Here is a 23745-nt window from a genome sequence, read left to right as displayed (position 1 = left end):
GAAAAATCTCATTTTTAAGAAAATGGAATCACGGTCCAGACCTCAAAACCTTGAAGGGTTAGCACCCTAAGACGAACTCGCAAAATCTGAGTCCATTAAATCCGAGAAAATAATAAATATGAAAAATCTTATTTTTAAGAAAATGGAATCACGGTCCAACCATCAAAACCTTGAAGGGTTATCACCCTAAGACGAACTCGCAAAATCCGAGGCCATTAAATCCGAGAAAAAAATAAAATATGAAAAATCTAATTTTTAAGAAAATGGAATAACGGTCCAACCATCAAAACCTTGAAGGGTTGGCACCCTAAGACGAACTCGCAAAATCCGAGAAAATAATAATATATGAAAAATCTCATTTTTAAGAAAATGGAATCACGGTCCAGACATCAAAACCTTGAAGGGTTATCACCCTAAGACGAACTCGCAAAATCAGAGTCAATTAAATCCGAGAAAAGAATGAAACATGACAAATCTAATTTTTAAGAAAATTGAATCACGGTCCAACCCTCAAATCCTTGAAAGGTTAGCACCCTAAGACGAGCTCGCAAAATCCGAGGCCATTAAATCAGAGAAAAAAATAAAATATGAAAAATCTCATTTTTAAGAAAATGGAATCACGGTCCAACCATCAAAACCTTGAAGGGTTAGCACCCTAAGACGAACTCGCAAAATCCGAGGCCATTAAATCCGAGAAAATAATAAAATATGAAAAATCTCCTTTTTAAGAAAATGGAATCACGGTCCAGACCTCAAAACCTTGAAGGGTTAGCACCCTAAGACGAACTCGCAAAATCTCAGTCCATTAAATCCAAGAAAATAATAAAATGTAGTATTGCTTGGTGTTAGAATATACGTAAAGCTAAAAAAAAGAAATGCTGGAGGTTAAAGTCTAATAATAAAAAAATTTGGTGTCAATTGATACCTTGGAATGTTTAAAACAGTCCTAGCTCATGGGTAAAACCTGATTCTAGATATATCCCCGCCCCTTTATATGAAAAATAAAATCTATTGCAAGCAATATGTGAAAAAAATTCTTATAAAAGCTAATAATAGGGAAATCTTGTGAAAATTAACAACATGAAAAGTTTTGAATAGTCCTGATTTATAGGTAAAACCCAATTCTTGCTATATCCCCCCAACCTTTTTGCATGTGGTAAGATTTTCAGATTAAAAGGTCAGAAGACATATAGCCTACCTGCATATAAACTATAAAAGCTATGAATGCTATGAACGCTATGAATTCTCCTACTAGTAGAGTTGGGGGTGTAAAATTTATTTTATTTAAACGACGCCAAAAGAAAGGCTTTGCAGCTGCTACATAGCGATTTCTGTTATGAACTACCTACTAAAAAGAGAATCTAGGCACAAGATTGCCAAAACGGCTGTAAACTACCCACCAAAACTAGAATTCTGCCTCTGGTTTGCCAAAGCGGCTATAAAGTTTTAAACAATGATAAAAAAAAAAAGTATAGAGCTTCCACAGGCCTAAAACAGTGATGTAGTCACTTCCCCTAAAAAACGAACCAAATCTGAATATTCGGGAAAAAATGGGCTAAAATTTAATTAAGCGGAAAAAGACAAATCTTAAAGAAGAAGCTTTCAGGGGTCTAACTTCGCCAACAAGAAGAAAAATCAAATCCCCATCTCTTATTTGATTGTAGAAGTGGCGCGCAAAGGTTCATTCGGGAATATATTCTTTCTAAGACAAAAATCACTAGATATTGTTGAGGTAGTAAAAAGATTTATTGAATAAATAATAAATGACACTATATAATGATAAAAATGGAGTCTACTAGTCTATTACATGTGAAAATTATCATATAATGAAATTGAAGGAGGAATTTCTGCTTGAAATATGGGGGAATTCCCCTTTGAAGCTAACATTTGGTTCACTCATTACTAGTGACACAATTTCAATGTGTTCACTTCCTTCTTGAAATATGCGGGAATTCCCTTATGAAAATACTATATGGCTCACTCATTACTGGTGATACAGCTTTCTATATATTCACTTTCTGCTTGAAAAATGGAGGGAATCCTCCTTTGAAGGTATTATCTGGTTCACTCATTACTAGACGGGTTTCTATCTGCTCACTTTCTATTGGAAAAAGGAGTGGGGGAATCCCCTATGAAGGTGATATCTGATTCACTCATTACTGGTGATACAGTTTCCATATACTCTATTGTTTTAGATATTGCTTCTATCAATATGTGTATATTAAATTCTCGAATATTGAAAGAGAGAATCATTTTATTTGTTAGTTTCACTTAACTTCTAATCAACTAAGACTATTGGATAAAGTGCGATCTTAATGTATGAGATTTTTGAATTAATAAAGTGTTTTTCACTCTCTGTGAGGTAAAATTAAATATGTCCAATATTTTGCTTTTGTATTCGGAATAATTGAATTTTTGAGGGGTCTGTAATGTGAACCATTCGAATAGGTTGAACATGATAGAATGGATGCCTGGGAAATATTATATCTTCTGAATAATATTAATAGAAAGATATGATTTTTTTGGGGTGCCGATGGAAGTGTTGATTTTTACCTTTAATGTTATGATGTTTTTTTTGTTTTTTTTTGGGGGGGGGGGAGGAGGGGTTCAGTTCCTTAGAAATGGTTAACAGGTTGGAAAAATAATGGGATAATATTATTTGAAAATTATTTGTTGGTTCTCAGGGTAAAATGAAATTCTGGGATTTAACAGTGTATCGATCAAACAGTTCGTGGTAACGAACTGTAAGTAAGGAGCGACCCGGCTCAATGGTAACAGAAACTCTAAAAAACGGAATTTTGATACCAATAGATACATCAAAGGAATCAGATTCTAATTCTGATTTCAAATATATAAGTTTCATCAAGTTTAATTTTACTTATCAAAAGTTATGTGCCTGAGAAAATTTGGCTGATTTTCGGAAAAAGGGGGAAAGACCCCCCAAAAGTTATATAACCTTAATTAAATTTACACAATCATATTTAGAGTATAAGAGAACCCTAATGTAGAGGTTTCAAGCTCCTATCTACAAAAGTTGGTAATTTTCCATTTTTTGCCGTAAGAAATTACAAGTTTGGAGGTGTATATGGTTTTTTAGTATTTTATTTTTTCTTTTCAGGAGTGTTCCTAATAAACCCTCTGGCCTAGCAAAAAGTGAGAAGGCTTGTTGGAACATAAATTAAAATTTATAGTGCCCTTCTAAGTGACAAAAAAAAATGGAGGGCAACTAGGCCCACTTCCACGCTCAGTTTTTTCTCAAAGTCACTCGATCAGAATTTTGAGATAGCCATTTTGTTCAGCATGGTCGAAAATATTATAAAGATGTCTTTTAGGAGGACTTAATCCCTCGAAGCCCCCAGGGGGAGGGCTGAAAGTTATGAACTTTGCCCAATGTTAACATATAGTATTGGTTATTGGGACCCGGCTCAATGGTAACCGAAACTCTAGAAAACGGTATTTTGATACAAATAGATAAATCAAAACAATCGGATTTTAATGCTGATTTCAAATATATAAGTTTCATCAAGTTTAATCCTAATACTAATCAAAAGTTACGCGCCTCAGAAAATTTGGCTGATTTTCGAAAAAAGGGGGAAAGACCCCCTAAAAGTTATAGAACCTTAATGAAAAGCACACCATCATATTCCACGTATCAGAGAACCCTACTGTAGAGGTTTCAAGCTCCTATCTACAAAAATGTGGAATTTTCCATTTTTGCCAGAAGAAAGATCACGGGTGCGTGTTTATTTTTATTTATTTTTTTCCAGGGGTGATCGTATCGACCCAGTGGTCCTAGAATATCGTGGGAGGGCTCATTGGAATAGAAATTAAAAGTTCCAGTGCCCTTTTTAAGTGACAAAAAAAATGGATGGCAACTAGGCCCCCTCCCACGCTCATTGTTTTCCCAAAGTCATCTGATCAAAATTTTTAGATAGCCATTTTGTTCAGCATGTACAAATATATTATAAGTTTGTCTTTTAGGATGACTTAATCCCCCGAAGGTCCAGGTAGGAGGGCGAAAAGCTATGAACTTTACCCAATGTTAACATATAGTATTGGTTATTAGGAAATATACAGTACATACGTTTTCAGGAGAGATTTTTACTGGTAGTGGTGGGGGGGGTCGGGGGGGTCGGGCGGGGACGTACGCAGGGGGGGCCTCCGGGCCCGCCCCCCCCCCCCCCCCGACATCTCACGATTTTTTTCATTTTCCCACAATTTTCTGATTTTTCTCAAAGAATAATGGCTTTGAAGGATTTGGCCCCCCCCGAAGCAAATTGCCCCCCCCCCCCCCGAAACAAATTCCTGTGTACGTGCCTGGGGTCGGGGGTTATGTGGGAGGATATTTCCATGAAGGAAGTTTTCATGGGGGAAGGGACATTGCTATAAAAGGGACGCCGGATTTCCAAGCATTATTTAAAAAAAGATCAGAAATTAAATATAAAACAACAAGTTTTTCAACTGCAACAGCAGCAACATCAAAACTTTAAACGAACAGAAAATATTACATATATGATTGGGTTCACCCCCTAGTAAATACCTCACTCTTTATGCCAGAGATTTTTTAGTACTTTCATAAGAGCTATTTATTCTAATTAACGGCCTTTGTGATTAATCGGTCATTTTTAAAGAATTGGAACAAAATTCGAACTTTCGCTTAAAGAGCAAGGTATTGACTATAGGGCGAACCCCTAATATACGTATTAAAAATATATGAATATAGAAGTTCGTTACGTAAGTTAATTCGTAAGTTACGTATATTTATTACTAATAAAAACGTTCGTAAATAAAATGAAACAAGTTTCGAGAAAGCCATTTAACCAAATAAAAGTAAATTGATATGAAAATTTTGTTTTAATTATTTATGTACTGTGAGCCAAAATCAAAACCTGCATTAATTGAAAAACTTTCAGAAATTAAATAAAAAAACAAGTTTTTTTAACTGAAAGTAAGGAGCGACATTAAAACTTAAAACGAACAGAAATGATTCTGTATATGAAAGGGGATGTCCCCTCCTCAACGCCTCGCTCTTTACTCTAAAGTTTGACTTTCTCACAACTCTATTTTTTTTAAACAATAAAAAACTTTAGCGTAAAGAGCGAGGCGTTGAGGAGGGGACAGCGCCTTTCATATACGGAATAATTTCTGTTCGTTTTAAGTTTTAATGTCGCTCCTTACTTTCAGTTAAAAAAACTTGTTTTTTTATTTAATAACTTTCAAAGAAGACTGGCATTTTTGATTGCGAGTATATTGGCTTGAAGAATTCCTCGTGTGATGTTATTTTTAAATGTGCTTTCTTATTGATGACTATGGACATTGAGGAAGATGCCTGTTATAACTGAAAAGTGCAACCACAATATGTATGACCATGATAAAAGCTTGTGGGGATCTATATTAAACCGTATAAACCGTATGGAATCTTACGACCGAGTTATTACGCCATTTAATAAAAGTGGCAAAGAACTGAATAGCGTTTAAGATGAAGTGAGGAAGATATGCAGTTTTGTTTGGAGTTGAAGCATTATACGTCAAGCGTAATGGGCCTTCTGATAAACTTTGAACTGAAAAATGTGAAGGAAATTTTCCTCTTTTCAATTTAGAAGACTTTGAGTGTTCTAGATATCCCCACAGAATACTTAATCCTGAAGACGAAATGATGTTTTTTACTCAATGGATTCCAAGAGACATTCCTCCTTGAGAAATGTATATTCGAAACCTCAAAAAGTAGAGTAAAGGTCAATACATAACTTGGGATCATCGATTGTGGATGAGCAATGATGAGACTTAAGTATTGTTTTTATGTAAATATGATTTTTTTTTTTTTTTTTTTTTTTTTTTTTTTTTTTGTAAATAAGCTTATTATTAGAACATTTATTCTTAAGCTATTAGAATTTTATGCAAGGGGTACTGCTTAGAAACTTCAGAACCAATGTAAGATAGGTGCTAGTGCCATGAATAATACTAGTGGCAGGAAATCTATAAAATTTGCAAATAAGGAGAGAATATATATTTGTGCCACATATTTACATGAAAAAAGGCGTGTAGCAAGAAAATGCATCAGGAAAGCTAAATCACATCGGGAAAACTAAATACCAAATAAAATACGACAGAAAAGCTACACCAGAAAAGACAGTGGAGGCTCTACTTGGCGATTTTCTTCGGGAACTACTATGCCCATTCCTACTAATCCGTCACCTTTTGGCCTGAATTAAAGAGTGACATAGAGATGCAAAGGAAGAGAGTAAACAGAGATTATTCTGTAGATAAAGGGAGCTACCCTCTAATTTCTATTAAAATAAATTTTTATATTGTTATGCTGAAAGAATTTATTATAGTAGCAAATGTAATTATTTTATAGGTTATTGCAGGTGTTTGTTTGCTAATTGCGTTTTAAAACATTTGAACTGCTTTTTATTGTCTAAAATAAAATATATTCATTTGCTCTTCCCTTTTTGAGGTATTGCCGAAAATATTTTTTTAACCCTTTCAATTACCCTTTAGCTTGAGCAGCCTCTCTTAAGGTGTTCCTCTAATTTTAGGGGACAAAAACCCCAGCATTAGATTACAGAGCAAAAGCTAAGGAGGGAACAGAACCCTTGAGATATACAATAATTTATGTTCGTTTTATTTTGAATCACGCTATTTACCTTCATTAAAAAAAGCTTTTTTATTTAATTTCTGATTGTTTTAATACCATACCCAGGGTTACCCTAAATGCAAGGAGGCCTATTGCCCCTTCAAATCAGACTCGTTAAATAAAATTATTTAGAAAGTTCTACTTCTTGTAGAAGAATATTCCTTTAGAAAAAGTATATATATGTTGGGTCCCGTGCCCCTTTATAATCAGATACATGTCCCTTTTTAATTGTAATAATTTTGCAAGAAGGATGGAATTGGTTTGTAATAAAGTTGCATTTTTATCTTTTCACTGGCTAGCTAAGCCATTGAAATATAATTTTTGGACCAAGCAAGTTTAGTTTTGGGTCCAAAGGAAGGTCACTAATTTTAAAGGCCCAAGGCGTTACGTGACGGTGAAAGAGGTGACCTTACCCATTAACTGTAGATATGTTGTTTAGTTTAGTTCCCGTTTAAAATTCAGCTAGGTCATATTGGAGTTGACAGTAGTGGGGGGGGTCCAGTTTCTATGACAGCCCTCCCTGGATTTCTAAGACAGCCCTATCCCTTTTCATGTGATTTCTATGACATGCCCTGTTAATACACGCGACAAACCCCTGGGCATTTCAAGCAGAAATGCACATTTCCCTGTTACATCATGCGACACACCCTCGTGCTTTAAATAGATTCATAGGATTTCTACGGCATGCCTTTTGACGTCACGGCAGCCATAGGGAATTTAGCATTGGATTTTCAAGTCATACCCTCTGATGTCACGCGACACACCCCTGTGTTTTTTGTTTTACATGCCCTCTGACATCATGGCAGCCATAGGGGAATTAGTATTGGATTCTGAGTGCAGCCCTGTTTTCCAGATGTTTTTATTTCCCTCTGTTGTTTTTCTATTAAAAACCTTAGACGGCCATTTTTTAGGAAAATCTTGTCTAAACATGTTTCCAGGTGGTAGAAGCCATTTTTATTTGATCGAAAGTCAGTTTCTTTTTGGAAGTGAGGCAGTCAACATTGAAATGGATGCTTATAAATGATTGAATATTGAAAATGTTGATGAAATGGAACCTAGAGTGCCTAAGGTGGTGGTGGAAATTACAAGGGGTTGTCGACTAACCCTAGAATGGGACAAGATTTAGGCTGAATATGTTATAACATTAAGCAAATTCAAGTCGGAAGAACAATTATGCTTTGTGACTAAGGTGAATATAGTGTATTTACAGAGACTACAAGATGGTTAAATATACTGGCGAAATATATTGAAGCGAACAATTTATAGAAAACTGTTAGTCTATTTTTGGTAGTGAGAGTATTGAAATGACTAGATTTGAGAACCAGAAAACCTTACGTAATCAAGTAAAATTGGAAAAAATTTTAGTTTTAGATGATGACTTTCTTGACTTATCTCTTCTAAGAAAAATTTTTTCTCGAGAAATGCCCAACGATATAATGGTGACTGATTTCCGATTTTTGGACTCTTGCATGAATTTCTGTCCTCGTGATTCCCATGCATTTACTCAATTTATAGATATTTTTATTGAGACAAAATAATATGATATTGTGATTTTGCTCTTATCCACTACTTAGACGGCCATTTTGTGAGAAATCGTGTCTAAACAAGTTTTGTGACATCTCTAGGAGACATTTTATTGATCCCCTGTTAGTTTCTTTTTGGAAGTGAGACAGTCAACATCAAAATTGTTTTACACATGTCCATTATGCTTGTATACTTTGGGCAGCTGGTCATCCTGTGAGAATTGTACTTTTTCTGATTGCTACAGTCAAAAGTGTAAATTATACAATCCGTGTAAATTGCATAGAGGATATGCAGTGCAAATTAAAGACTGTAAATCATGTCTTGAAGAGATTTGTGACTCTCATAATAGAGGATTCTTATGCTCCAATTGTCACTGTGATAAATGTGATCAATGGGAAAATACTTACCCTGGCATGATTGCGAAAAACCCTAAAGGTGATTTCAGTTTATTTTTAAGAGACTGACATCGTCTTGGTTTTAAATTGTTTGGGTAAGAAGAACCTGGTCTACGCTTCAATTGCTGGAACAATAAAAAAGTCGGGTTCTTACTACATCACTGTGAAGATACCGGCTACTATGATTATAAACCTACTAACTTTTATTTGTCTGTTACAGAAATTGATTCTTCATATGAGAATTTTGTATATGACATAGCTTCAAATAAGCTAATTGAAACACGTGAATTTTATAATATGAATCAGAATAGTATTATTGACTTTACAAAGAGATTTAATAAAAATGAAGTTACACTATATTGTTGAAAATGTGACCCTGGCTATGCGTCTGAATACAAGTTGTATCCTGATGAGCTATTACCACTTATCGTTTTGATGAATACCTATACGTTGAAGAAGAAATCTAAAAGGACACCGTGTTTTGTATATATACAAGTTTTATTAATAAATAAATTTACATATATTTTTAAGGCATTGCCCTTGTAAAGCACCGAAATTTATATTATAGAAATAGGAAAGAGTATTTTCAACTAGAAAGTCGTTCAATCGAGGATTATCGCCAAAAATCTTGAGGAATTCCATTTAAGTATGCCCGGGACATCTAAAAAAATATAATAGGGCATAAAACCATAGCTTTTCGTTGATGAATCTTGTACTTGCTTCCGATTTTGAATAATAGATTGTCCACTTTGCTCAAGAAAATTTTTAATGTGAGGCGTGTAGAATACATACGGTAGACAAAGAGGATAAAAAAAATGATAAATTGCTTCTTGTTTGAAAGACGCAAAACCAATGCCCTGTCTTTACAGTTGACGGATTGCTATTAACAATAATAATGGTATTGTCAACATGTTGACTGTTTTCGAGGAAATCTGAAGGTATGCATTAGGATTTATATTTAGACATGTAGGGCTCCAGATTGAGTACATTGAGTATTTGATTCGTGTTCATGGTGCCAAGTGTAATAAAACAATGCTGTCAGGGGTAATTTCCCAATAGGTTTCAAAATGATTTAGCGAGATTTATGCAACACTCTCCTCCATTATCTTAGCAAAGGTACACTCTAAATGCACGTAAACCTTCCGGAAAATATTCATATATCTTGCGTACCGGACAAATCCAATGCAATGATACCATGAGTTTACGCAAACATTTCTTCAGTTATACCATTTTTGAATAATTTTTATTTTTGAATAATATCTAGGGATTGCATTGTCAATTCACATCGGGTCCTGTAGGATTTTCCAAGGGTAAATTGTAGAGCGGAATTCCATTTACTTTACACACAAGCGATGAAAATTCAAACAGTTCAAATGTATTTGCGGAATCTGTCCATGATCCAACAGTGCTAGCCCTGTTTTACAAAAGCCAATGCCAATTTGGAAGGAATTTTGCCATTGATAAATGATGAATCGGTATAGGTACGCGTACCTGTAGAAATATGAAGTTGATTCGTGATTTTATATGAGGCACGAGTAATAATATTAATTTTAATATTATTTCCAGCAGCTCTTAATTTATCAATTGCCAAAGCAACAGAACTCATGACTTGCTATTTTCGCACATGGAGCATTGCCGACGTGAGAGAGACTGTTGCATCGGGTACAGTGCCCAGTACTTTTCGCATAATGTAATTGGACGGTGCGAGTTGTAGTTTTATATTAATCTTTACATTGGGAAGCAGCCATTGAGGTATTTTAAATATCTCATGATTTAGTTTCCCAACTAAATGCAAATCTTCAGTTGTCACATATATAAGAATATTGGTGACGTCATTATCTGTTTTATATTCATAACCGAGTACTTGTTCCCTCAATGGCTTATAAGACATTGGAGTCATCAGCATGAATTGTATGTAACTTACATAATTTGAAAGATTATTGCTCGTGCTCATCAATGTTCCATTTATGTAGATACTTATTTGCCGAAATAAATTATGTAGTACACGATTTTCGTAGGATAACCCCTCGGCGGCACTTGATTTTTCATTCTTAGATTCTTAACAATGACACTTAAATCAATAAATTTCGAAGTCAAATCTATGAGGTAGTCTTCATTGGAATAAGTTTGAAAATGAAAATTTTCAGAGAGTGTTTGCTGTGGGTAAAATTTTTCACAGTATCCATGCTTTACACTGAGATCTACATTTTCTGCATTGAAAAGATTTAAAGATGAGGTGATCGAGGGTAAGTATATTTATGTGGTAGATAAGCTATTTTCTAGGAATAGAAATCCTTTTCGGATCTTTTTATTTTCTTCTTCTTTGATGCTATACGCTTCTGGGCTGAGTTGAGACTGATGAGTGATTAGGTCTTTCGCACCCTTTTTAAACCTTTTCCGCGTTGTTTCAATCACTCGCCAAGGGATCACGCGCTCGACCTGAGATTTTGCGAAACACTTTCTTGAATATCTTTCCCAGAGCCCCAATCATGTAATGTAGAGGATGCAAAATCAGCTGCAAGCGGTGCAATATATATATATCATTTAAAATATGATACATTTCTATAATTTTGTTTAATATTCTGATTAAATGTTTCTATCTAGGTCTACAATATGGTATTAGTTACTGGTACTTTTTTGTGTCTTTGGCTTCTATATTATTTTTCTAGTCAGATGGGATGGCGTAATGGTCTGCAAACTGCAACCGGATTAACTTGTCTTGCTTCAGTAGTTGGATGTTTCTACAGGTCCGCCTCACTATATCATCCTCAGCGACGAGCCATTTTGCACCTTAAAACACAAAGAAAAAAGGTATTTATTTGTTTGCATAACAAAAATGGAACTGAGTCTACTTGCATTTATTTATAAGACAATAAATACAAACGCAAAAAATTTCGAAGGTTTACTTATAGGGTCAAATAGCTAGCAAACAAGAGGTTGAACAAGCAATAAAGAATAAAAATGTATATATGTCACACTGTCACTCTAGTGTCTTCGGCTGAATATCTTCTTTAAAAAGCTGACAAGTGATTAAGTTGAAACCTGTATCATGACAATAAAATGTCTTGCCATCAGTAAAGGAGATGCCTCCAGAAGGAAAAACTTTGCAAGAATCTTTATATAACAAGCTAGAGGAATTACTAAGTCATTTGACAGTCTGTAAGATGAGAAAGACGCCACACGTCAAATGATAAGTGAGGTATGCGCAGCGTAGTTTCCACGTGAAACACGCTTGAAATGGATTTTCAGCCCTAAAATACATTTATTTGGGTAAATCAAGCTGGAAATTTTTCTTATCAAATTCTCAGAAAACAGGGACCATAAGGCAAAGGATGCGAGCAAAAAAACCATAATAAAACTTTATACAATGTGTTTTGAATGTAGGGGGTGTGTTTTTATATTTGGCGGTCAATGGGGTCCTTTCAGAGAGAGAAATAAGAGAGACAGAGAAATAATTTATAAACCAAACTAACGCTTACATAATCTTTCAACAAACATCGGGGAAATCCATTTGGTTGTATTTGATGGTTGTTTCATCGTTTTAGTCTACTAATATATATTCACACTATAAATGAAAATCACGAAAAAAAGCAAACAAGTAGTGAAACTATTATATCTTTTAACTATTAGCACATACTATTAAACAGTATCGTCAATAGACCATAAACGAAGTGGAAACGAATTACTAGCGAGACATACTTAAATCAACTAAAATCATTAACAACTTCCCAGAAGGTAGCGTTTCAATCCAATTTTTAACTAGCTAACAGTATCTGTCACATTTATACCCTCAGGGAGTGAATTCCACAGCTGTGGTCCTGCAAAACGCGGAAATAAAGATCTGCGCTGAGTACTCCGAGCCTCAAACACTATCCCTGAAGAATGCCTAGTTTCATAACAATGACAAAACGAGTTAGACTTAAAAATTTCTCAAAAGCACTCCGGTGAATAACGATTCAAACATTGATAAACAAAAATAGCTAGTTTATAATCTCTTAACTTATAAACATTTATAATTTTCATTTTAGTTAAGCAACTCGAAGTATTATTTTCAAATCTCACATAATCTCCTAAGACACGAACAACTTCACTTTGTAAAGTTTGAACTCTTAAAACTTGACACAAAAGAGCTAGTCCACAGCAAACAACCATACGATAGATACGGACTGTTAATAGAATGATATAGGCTCATTAGAATTATTGTTTGGAGCTCATTCCTTAGCCTTCTTATAAGACCCAATCCTCTTGCCACTTTTGCTGCTACTGCATCACAGTGCACTTTCCAACTAATATTACAATCAAGAAAAAAACCTAAATGTTTGACACTAAAAGCTTTTTTTAAGAATACACCATTCAGACAAATTTTATTCTTTTAACTAATGGGAGTACCAATTCTACAAAACGTCAAGGGAGTCTTGCTAGCTGGGAGGTTTGTTTTGTCTAGAAAAGCATTGCAGGGGACTCCTACCACCTGGGAATTTCGCCTAGTAACTACGTAGGGGAGTTCAACCACATGGGAATGTATCTAGTAACTATGCGGGGGACTTAAACCATATGGTAGACATACTTTTGTCTAGAAACAACGTATACTCAGAAAAGGGGGTGTGTACCGTGACGATACATGCGCTAGAAATCTAGCCTAGTAACATCATTTATTTCAAATATGTCCTGCAAACATAACAAACACACATCAACAAAACTATGAAACATCAAACAACATCAACATAACCAACAAACAAAATCAACATAACATAACAACATAACCAAGAAACAACATCAACATAATATAATCAACAACAAAACATAACATAACATCAATATAAACATCAATAGCCATCAAGCAACAACATTACATAACAACATAACCATGAAACAACATCAACATAACATACCCAAGAAACAACATCAACATAACATAACCATCAAATAACATCAACATAACATAACAACATAACCAAGAAACAACATTAACACAACATAACACTCTTAACCAACAACATAACCTAACCATCAAACAACCTCAACATAACATAACCAACAAACATAACATAACATAAAAAAGAAACAACATCAACATAACATGACCATCAAACAACATCAACATACCATAACCATCAAACAACATCAATATAACATAACCATGAAACAATAAACAACATAACATAACAACAAAACATAACATCCACAGTAACATAACATAACCATCAATAATCAACATAACCATGAAACAACGTCAACATAACGTAACCAACAATAACCATCAAGACAACATAACCAACAATAACCATCAAACAACATCAACATAACATAACCAACAAACGTCAATATAACATAACCATCAATAACCAACAAACAACATCAACATAACATAACCAACAGTAACCATCAACATAATATAACCAAAAACAACCAACGAATCACATCAACATAACATAACCAACAATAACCATCAACATAACATAACCAACAAACAACATAACCATCAAACATATACTAATTTCCCTGTGTTAATTTCCCTATGGCTGTCGTGACTATATAACTTCTTGATTTGCAGCCATCAACATTCACTCTTAGTGTTCTCCCTCCGAGATAAGATTCAAACCAATTCGAAGATACATCATGAAGACCTAAACAACGTAGCCTGCTCAATAATATCTTGAAAGCAACAGTATCAAAAGCTTTGCTAAAATCTGTGAAACTTGAAAGCACTAGCTCCCCATGTTTAAGTGCAGAGTCAACAAAACCTGTGAGATGGTGGACTGCATGTATCGTAGGATGGCCTTTCCTGAATCCTAACTGTGTTTCTGCGAGAAATCCATATAGATTCAGATGGTTATACAATCTTCTATGTACGAACTTTTCATATAGCTTTTAAATCAAAGACAACATCGAAATCAGTCTCCAATTTGAAAGACCTGTCTTCAGACATCCTTTATACAAAGGGATAACCGTGGCCTCTTTTAATCGTGAAGGAAACACACCCCTTTTCACCGATAAGTTAATCAAATATGTAAGACAGGGCAACAAATATACAATTACGAATTTCAATGTTTGCAGATTGAGACCAGCACTCCCAGGCGAATTTGACTTCATCAATCCTATTATTTGCTTCATCTCCTCTAGATTATTTTCAGCAATGTTCATGTTTACCCCCAAACCTCTTTCATCTTTAAAAGCTTCAGTGATTTTACTACTACCGTTATATGAAATTTCACTTACTGATTTACCTGTTTTTGAAAAATAACTATCCAAAACATCCGAAATTTCCTTCCTTTGAACAACTATTCTATCATCAAATTTTAGGCTAGGAGGATTTTCATTTTTCTTGCCACTGTTTAATAATTCATTAATAGTTTTCTACGTACCTTTCGTGTTCCCTTTATTATTTTCAAATTTCATACCATAATAAACAAGATTAGTTTCATTACGAAGTTTTTTAAAGTCATTGAGCACCTCCTGTGACTCTGAATTCAAATTAAATAAAAAAAGGTTTTTTTTAACTGAAAGTAAGGAGCGACATCAAAACCTAAAACGAACAGAAATTATTCCGTATATGAAAGGGGTTGCCCCCTCCTCAACCCCTTACTCTTTACGCTAAAGGGTTTTATTGTTTTAAAAAACAAAGTTGTGAGACAGAGTCAAACTTTAGCGTAAATGGCGAGGGGTTGAGGAGGGAGTATCCCCTTTCATATACGGAATAATTTCTGTTCATTTTAAGTTTTAATGTCGCTCCTTACTTTAAGTTTAAAAAACTTGTTTTTTTTTATTTAATTTCTGGACGTTTTTGAGTTAATGCAGCTTTTATTTTGGCTCATCGTACGTGAATAATTAAAACGAAATTTGTATATTAATTTTACTTATTGTTTTTGCTAAATGGCTTTCTCGAAATTTTGTTCAGATGTAACTTAAGAATTAACTTACGTAACGAAGTTTTATATTTGTATATCTTTATTATGTATATTAGGGGGTTCACCCCATAGTCAATACCTTGCTCTTTATGCTAAGTTCAAATTTTCTTCCAATTCTTTAAGAATGACCCCTTAATCAAAAAAGGCCGTTAATTATAATAAATTGCTCTGATGAAAGTACAAAAAAACTTTATCGTATAGAGCGAGGTAATGAGTAGGGGGCGGACCCAATCAGATACGTATTAATTTCTGTTTGTTTTAAATTTTGATGTTGCTCCTTACTTTCAGTTGAAAAAATAGTTGTTTTTTTTATTACTTAATTTTGATCTTTTTTTTAAATAATGCTGGAAAATCTTGCACACCCTTCATAGCAATGTCCGTTTCCCCATGAAAACTTCCTCCATGGAAAGATCCTCCCTCAGAGCCCTCAGTGCAAGGGTTGTAAGTTATGCCCTGGGGGCATATAAGGTTTATATAGAAATTTGTTGTATAAATCATAGGCAGCACGATCGCGCTGCCTAAGTAAAGAACGGGGACACTCAAGAACGAGACAAGAAACGGAGACTAAGTAAAGAGGAGGACACTCCCCCACAACCCTCAGGATAAGGGTTTTAAGTTATGTCCTGGGGGCTTATAAGAACGATGTTGGCACAATGTATTATTTCTTAATTTTTTCCTTTAGAGCAGGGCACTTTTATTTTTTCCTTTATCGAAGAAGTTGTCGTAGAAACTTCAAAAAGTGCTCATTCGATTGGAAATTGGAGTGGCTTTTGCACTTTTTAAAAGTCGAAAGTGATTGGAAGGCGATTAACCCTATCCACGCCCACCATCTCCCGAAACACATCCAATCGAAATTTTGAGAGAGCCATTTTGTTCAGCGTAGTTGATTTCTAGATAAAAATTATGTTTTTGAGCAGGACATTCCCCCACAGCCCTTAAGGGTTGTGAGTTATGCCCTAGGGGCAAATAAGGTTTTTTATAGAAGGCGTTGTCGTAGAAACTTTAAAAAAGGCTCATTCGATTGAAAATTCATATGGCTAGTGTTCTTTTTAATAGTCGAAAGTGATTAGAGGGCAACTAACCCGCCTCTCACACCCACCTTTTCCCAAAACACATCTAATCAAAAACTTGAAATAGCCATTTTATTCACCTTAGTTTTATGTTATAGAAATAAGGTATTGGAGGATGACAAACACCACCCCCCCCACCGCTCTCCGGGCACGGGGTGTATATTAGGCCCAGGGGGCCTATAAGGGTTGTTTAGAACGCGTTGTCGTAGAAACATCAAAAAGGGCTCATTTAATTGGAAATTGAAATGGCTAGTGCTCTTTTTAGTAGTCGAAAGTGATTGAAAGGCAACTAACACCCCTTACGCGCACATCATATCCTGAAAGACGTCCAATAAAGATTTTGAGACAGCCATTATTTTCTGCCCGGTTCGAAGTTCAGGAAATTATATCTTTAAGCAGGATATTCCTCTCTCAGCCTTCAGGGACATGTCTGAAAGTTATGCGTTGGAGGCATTAATTTTTCTAATTGTCATTTTTGTTGTAGAAATTTAAAAAAGTGTTCATTCAATTGGAAATTCAAAGGGCTAGTGCCCTTTTTAATAGTCGAAAGTGATTTCAAGGCAACTAACCCTTCTCTGACGCCCATCTTTTTTCCAAACACATCCAATCAATATTTTAGATAGCCATTTTATTCAACGTAGTTGAAAGTTTTGGAAATTAGGTCTTTAAGGATGACAACCCCTTCCCCCCCACAGCCATCAGGGCAAGGGGTGTAAGTTATGCCGTGGGGGCGTATAAGGTTTTTATTGAAAGCGTAGAAACTTCAGAAGGGCTCATTCAATTGGAAATTGAAAGGGTTAGTGCCTTTTTTAATAGGTGAAAGTGATTGGAGAGCAACTAACGCCCCTCTCATGCTGCCCATTTTCCCAAACACATCCAATCGAAATTTTGAGATATCTATTTTATTCAACGTAGTTGAAAGTTCTTGAAATTAGGTCTTCTAGGATGATACAATAAAAACCCCTGAATTAATCGATCACATTTAACTATTACTTAAGAGGATGACTTTGTTTCAAAAAGTCTTCTTCTGATACCAAATTTCCTTTAGTAATTCTACTAGGGTAAAATGATAGAATCTTCTCTCAAGAAGGATATAACTTTCAGTAAAAGGGCCTTATTGACTCCGAACATGACCACGTGGTCATGTCAGCATTTTTAATACGGAACGAACTCCTTATATGGGCATAGAGTCATTAGGGAGAACACGTGGTTAATGGGGTCAATGACCTCTTTTTCCAATTTGTCAACAACAACAACATCGACCTTGACATTCGCTGAGAGCGTGCCAAAAACAACAACAACAACATCGACCTTGACATTTGCTGAGAGCGTGCACTTACAACAACAACAACATCGACCTTGGAACACCTGTGCTGTCGACCTCAATTCACCTATCGTGAATCAATAATTCCCCTTAGAAACAACAAATTAATTCCCCTTTCTTGACAGATCAATCAACCAATGACATCATCTGTCAGACTTTAAAAATTTTCGCATAGAAACGATTCTCCAGGAATAGATCCAAGTCATTAATGTCTTTGCCTCGGAAACAACTCTTTTGGTCGAACTCCAAAGGATATTAATAGCCAAAGGCCATGGAAACAATTCTCCAAGAAACATCTTAGCGATGAATTGTTTTAGCGCGGGAATCAGGTTTCTTATTAATTTGAAATGCATTAGCGCAGAGATGCCAAAAACAAAAGGAACACGCTGAATTACGTTTAGGGATTAATTGGGCGAAACTGTCTTAGACAGGTTATGGAACTATTTCGGCGAAACAGATAGAGACATTTTAAAAGAAGATTTTTGAAGAGATTTTAGAAGAGAATTTAATGGTGAAACTCTGTGGTCGTTATAATACACAAGTTTCATTTGAACAGTGTTGTGAGGTCCTCTAACCCAACCCCAAAGGGTTCCAATCCTCCTACCCCAACCCCGAAGGAAGCCCCCGGTCCTCAAAGGCCCCCCAAGCTTCCAAAAGGCCACCGACGCCCCCAAAGGCCAACCCAGACCTCCAAAGGCCATCCCCGGGCCCCACAAAGGCCCATCGAGCTCCCAAAGGACCAACGGGGTCCCAAAGGCCCTCCACTGGTCCCCAAATGTCCCCCTGGCCCCCAACTGCCCCCCTGGACCCCCAAAGGCCCTCCCTGTGCCCCAAAGGCCCTCCCTGTGCCCCAAAGGCCCTCCCCCGGCCCCCAAAGGTCCCCAGGACCAGAGACGCGCTACCAGGATGCGCCATGGGCCAGAAAAGCGCCACAGGATGTGCCGCAGGGATGCACCGCGGGTCAAGAAAGTGCCAAGGAGGATGTACCGCAGGGAGGCACCATAGGAACGTACCATAGGATGCACCGCAAGGATGTGCCGCAAAAAAAAGTAAACTAAAAAGTAAAAATTTCGAAATATTATCCCCCAAACACCCTCCTCAGACCCCCAAAGGCCCTTCCCTGGTCCACAAAGGGCCCCCGGGCTCCCAAAGACCCAACCGGCCCCCAAGGGTCCCCCTGGCCCCCAAAGGTCCTCCCCCGGTCCCCAAAGGTCCACTGGGCTCCCAAAGGCACTCCCCCGGTCCCCAAAGGTCCCCGGACCCCCAAACACCTTCCCTGGGCACCAAAGGCCCTCCCCCGGTCCCCATAAATGCACACAAAAACTTACACACACACAAAAACTTACACACACGCAAAAGAACTTACACACACACACGAAAACTAACACACAAACACACGAAAACTTACACACATACGCGAAAACTTACACACACACATACACAAAAACTTACACACACACACACACACACAAAACTAAAATATGCAAATGAAAAATAAAATTCACACAAAAACTTACATGCACAAAAAAACTTACACACACACACACAAAAATTACACACAAACACACACACACGAAAACACACACACACACTCCAAAACTAACACACACACAAAAACTAACACACACACAAAAACTAAAACACCCTCGCAAAAACTAGCACACACACACAAAAACTAACACACACACACACACACCAAAACTAACACACACACGCGAAAAATTACACACACACACAAAAACTTACAAACACACACACACACACACACAAAATTACACATGAACACAAAAAAAACTTACATGCACACACAAACTTACACACACACACACACAAAAAAAACTTACACACACAAAAACATATACACAAACACACACACACACATACTTACACAAAAAAACAAAAAACTTACACCCAAACACAAAAGATTAGACACACAAAAACTTACACACACACACACACAAACACTTAGACCCACACACAAAAACTTACATGCACACAAAAACTTACACACACAAACACACACACACAAAAACTTACAAACACGCACAAAAACTTACACATACACACAAAAACTTACACACAAACACACACATGAAAAATAAAACAGTCACGACAAAAATTACACAAACACACTCAAAAACATACACACACACACACACACAAAAACTTACACACACACACATACACAAAAACAAACACAAGCACACAAAAACTAAAATGAACACAAAAACTAAAAAGCACACAAAAACTTACATACACACACACACACAAACTTACACACACACACACACTAAAACTCACACACACACTCAAAAACTTATACACACAAAAAAAATTACACACACACACACACACACACATACACACACAATATTAAACATGAACACAAAAAAAACACACACACACACGCAAACAAAATTACAAACACACACACAAACACACACACAAAACAAAAACACACAAACAACAAAACACACACACACACGCAAAAACATACACACACACAAAAACTAAAACACACACACACACACACACACACAAAAACTTACACATGAACACAAAAAACTCACACACACACGCACAAAAACTTACACACACACACACACACACAAAAAATCCAAACACACACACTAACAAATACACACACACACCAAAACATACACACACAAAAACTAACAAACACACACACACACACACAAACAAACACAAGCACACGAAAACAAACATTAAAAAAAAAACATACAAGCACACAAAAACTTACACACACACACACACACACACAAAACATACAAACACAAACACAATAAAACTCACACACACACGCAAAAAATTACACACACACATAAAATTACACACTCACACCAACACACACACACGAAAACTTACAAACACACACACACACAAAACTTACACTCACACACACTAAAACTAACACACACACTCCAAAACTTACACACACAAAAAAACTTACACACACACATACACACACATACACAAAATTACACACACACACACAAATAAAAACTTACACAGACAAAAACTAACACACACACACAAACACACACAAACTTACACACACACAAAAAAAACTTACACCCACACACAAAATCTTAGACACACAAAAACTAACCCTCACACACAAAACCTTACACCCACACTCAAACACTTACATTCACAAAAAAACTTACATTCACTCAAAAACTAACACACACTCACAAAAACTTACACACACACACAAAAACTTAAACACACAAAAAAAAAACAAACACACACACAAAAACTTACACACACACACACACACACACACAAAACTTACACATGCACATTAAAAATAACATTCACACAAAAACTTACACACACACGCACGAAAACTTACACACACACACATCAAAACTAACACACACAAAATCTAAGACACACAAAAACTAACAAACACACACACACAAACAAACAAACACACACACTCAAAAACTTACATGCACACAAAAACTTACATGCCCACAAAAACTTACACACACACTCAAACTTACACACACGCACAAAAACTTACACACACACACACAAAACTTACACACACACACGAAAACTTACGCACACACACACACACACACACACACACACACACACACACACACACACACAAAAAACTTACACATGCACAATAAAACTTACATGCACATAAAAACTTACATGCACACAAAAACTTACACAAACGCACAAATCTTACACTCACACACAAAAACTTACACACACACACACACGAAAACTTACACACACACACAAAAACTTACACACACACACACACACACAAAAACCAACACACACACAAAAACTGACACACACGCACGAAAACTTACACACACACGCCAAAACTTACACACACACACACACTTACACACACACACACACACTAACACATGCACAAAAAAACTTACATCAACACAAAAACTTACACACACACACACACACACACACACACACAAAAACACACACACACAAAAAACACACAAACACACACAAAAGAAAACATACACACACACGCCAAAACTTACACACACACAAAAACTTACACACACACACACACAAAAACTTACACAAGCAAACAAAAAATAACAAGCACACAAAAACTTACAAACACACACAAACTTAAACACACACACACAAACAAGCAAACACAAACACACACACACACTCTAAAACTTACACACACACTCAAAAAATTACACACACACAAATAAATACACACACACACACACACACACACAAAAACTTACTAAAGAACACAACAAAAACTAAAACTAAAAATCACAAAAACTTACAAACACACACACACACACAAAGATTACACACACACACGAAAAATCACATACACAAGCCAAAACATACAAAAACACAAACAAACACACACACACAAACACACACACAAACTTACACACACACACACAAAAACATACACACACACAAACACACACAAACTTACAAACACACACACAAACTTATACCCACAAACAACCGCTGACACACAAACAAACTTGAACACAAACAAAACAATAACACAAAAACGAAAAAACTAAAAAGCACACAAAACATACAACCACCCCCACAATAAAACAAACACCCACACCAATAAGACACACGCCCAACAACTTGCATACACACACAAAAACTTACACACACACACCAACTTACACACACACACACACACACACAAAAAAACTTAAACATTCACATTAAAACTTACATTCACACAAAAACTGACACACACACACACACACAATAAAAATTACACACACACACGTCAAAACTTACAAACAAAAAAGCTAAGACACACAAAAACTTACACACACACAAACACACACAAAAACTTACACACGCACTCAAAAAATAACACACACACGCAAAAACTTACATTCACACAAAAACTTACATTTACACAAAAAATTACACACACATTCACACTTACACAAACTCAAAAAAACTTAAACACACACACACAAACTAACACACACAAACTAAAACTTACGCACACACACACACACAAACAGACAAACAAAAAACTTACAAATGCACACGAAAAATTACATACACATAAAAACTGACATGCACACAAAAACTTACACACACTCACAAAATCTGACACTCACACACAAAAAATTAAACACACACAGTAAAAATAAAACACAAACACGAAAACTAAAACAAACACACACACAAAATCTTACACACACACACATGAAAACTTACGGACACACACTATAACTAGCACACACACTCCCAAACTTACAAAAACACAAAAACTTACACACACACACACACACACAAAAACTAACAAGCACAAAAAAGCTAACACACACACACACAAAACTCTAACACACACACACACACTCACACACACACACGAAAACTTACACACACACACCAAAACTTACACACACACAAAACTTACACACACATACACACACACACAAAAAAACTTACACATGCACACGAAAACATACATGCACACAAAAACTTACATGCACACAAAAACTTACACACACACACACACACACACACACAAAACACACACACACACACACGAAAACTTACACACACACGCAAAAACTTAAACACACAAAAAAACATACACACACACACACATACACACACACACACACACACACAAAAACTAACACATGAACACAACAAAAACTCACAAACACACACTCACAAAAACTAACAAAAACACACACACACAAACACACACAACTTACACACACACACACGAAAACTCACACACACACAACAAAAATAACACACACAAAAACTTACATACACACACAAACACACAAACAAACTTACACACACACACACAAAAAAAACTAACACACACACACAAACACACACA

The 23745-nt window shown here is 36.0% G+C and overlaps 1 protein-coding gene across 1 annotated transcript in view; it reads left to right on the top strand.

Moving 5' to 3' along the window:
* The window catches only part of LOC148955278 (monocarboxylate transporter 2-like), a gene marked incomplete at its 5' end in the record, with an annotated part of 242982 nt that overhangs the window by 162204 nt on the left and 57033 nt on the right, over nt 1–23745 (top strand). The window contains one exon of the mRNA XM_089106887.1: nt 11226–11367. Within this exon, the coding sequence (XP_088963013.1) occupies nt 11226–11367 (142 nt within the window). The remainder of the gene's footprint in view (nt 1–11225; nt 11368–23745) is intronic.

This window comes from Artemia sp. Qi Xiang Cuo, chromosome 2, assembly GCF_049724085.1.
Source record: "Artemia sp. Qi Xiang Cuo chromosome 2, ASM4972408v1, whole genome shotgun sequence".
Classification (NCBI taxonomy): domain Eukaryota; kingdom Metazoa; phylum Arthropoda; class Branchiopoda; order Anostraca; family Artemiidae; genus Artemia; species Artemia sp. Qi Xiang Cuo.
The sequence above is the reverse complement of the archived record's forward strand: the minus strand, read 5'-3'. Positions and strand labels throughout refer to the sequence as shown.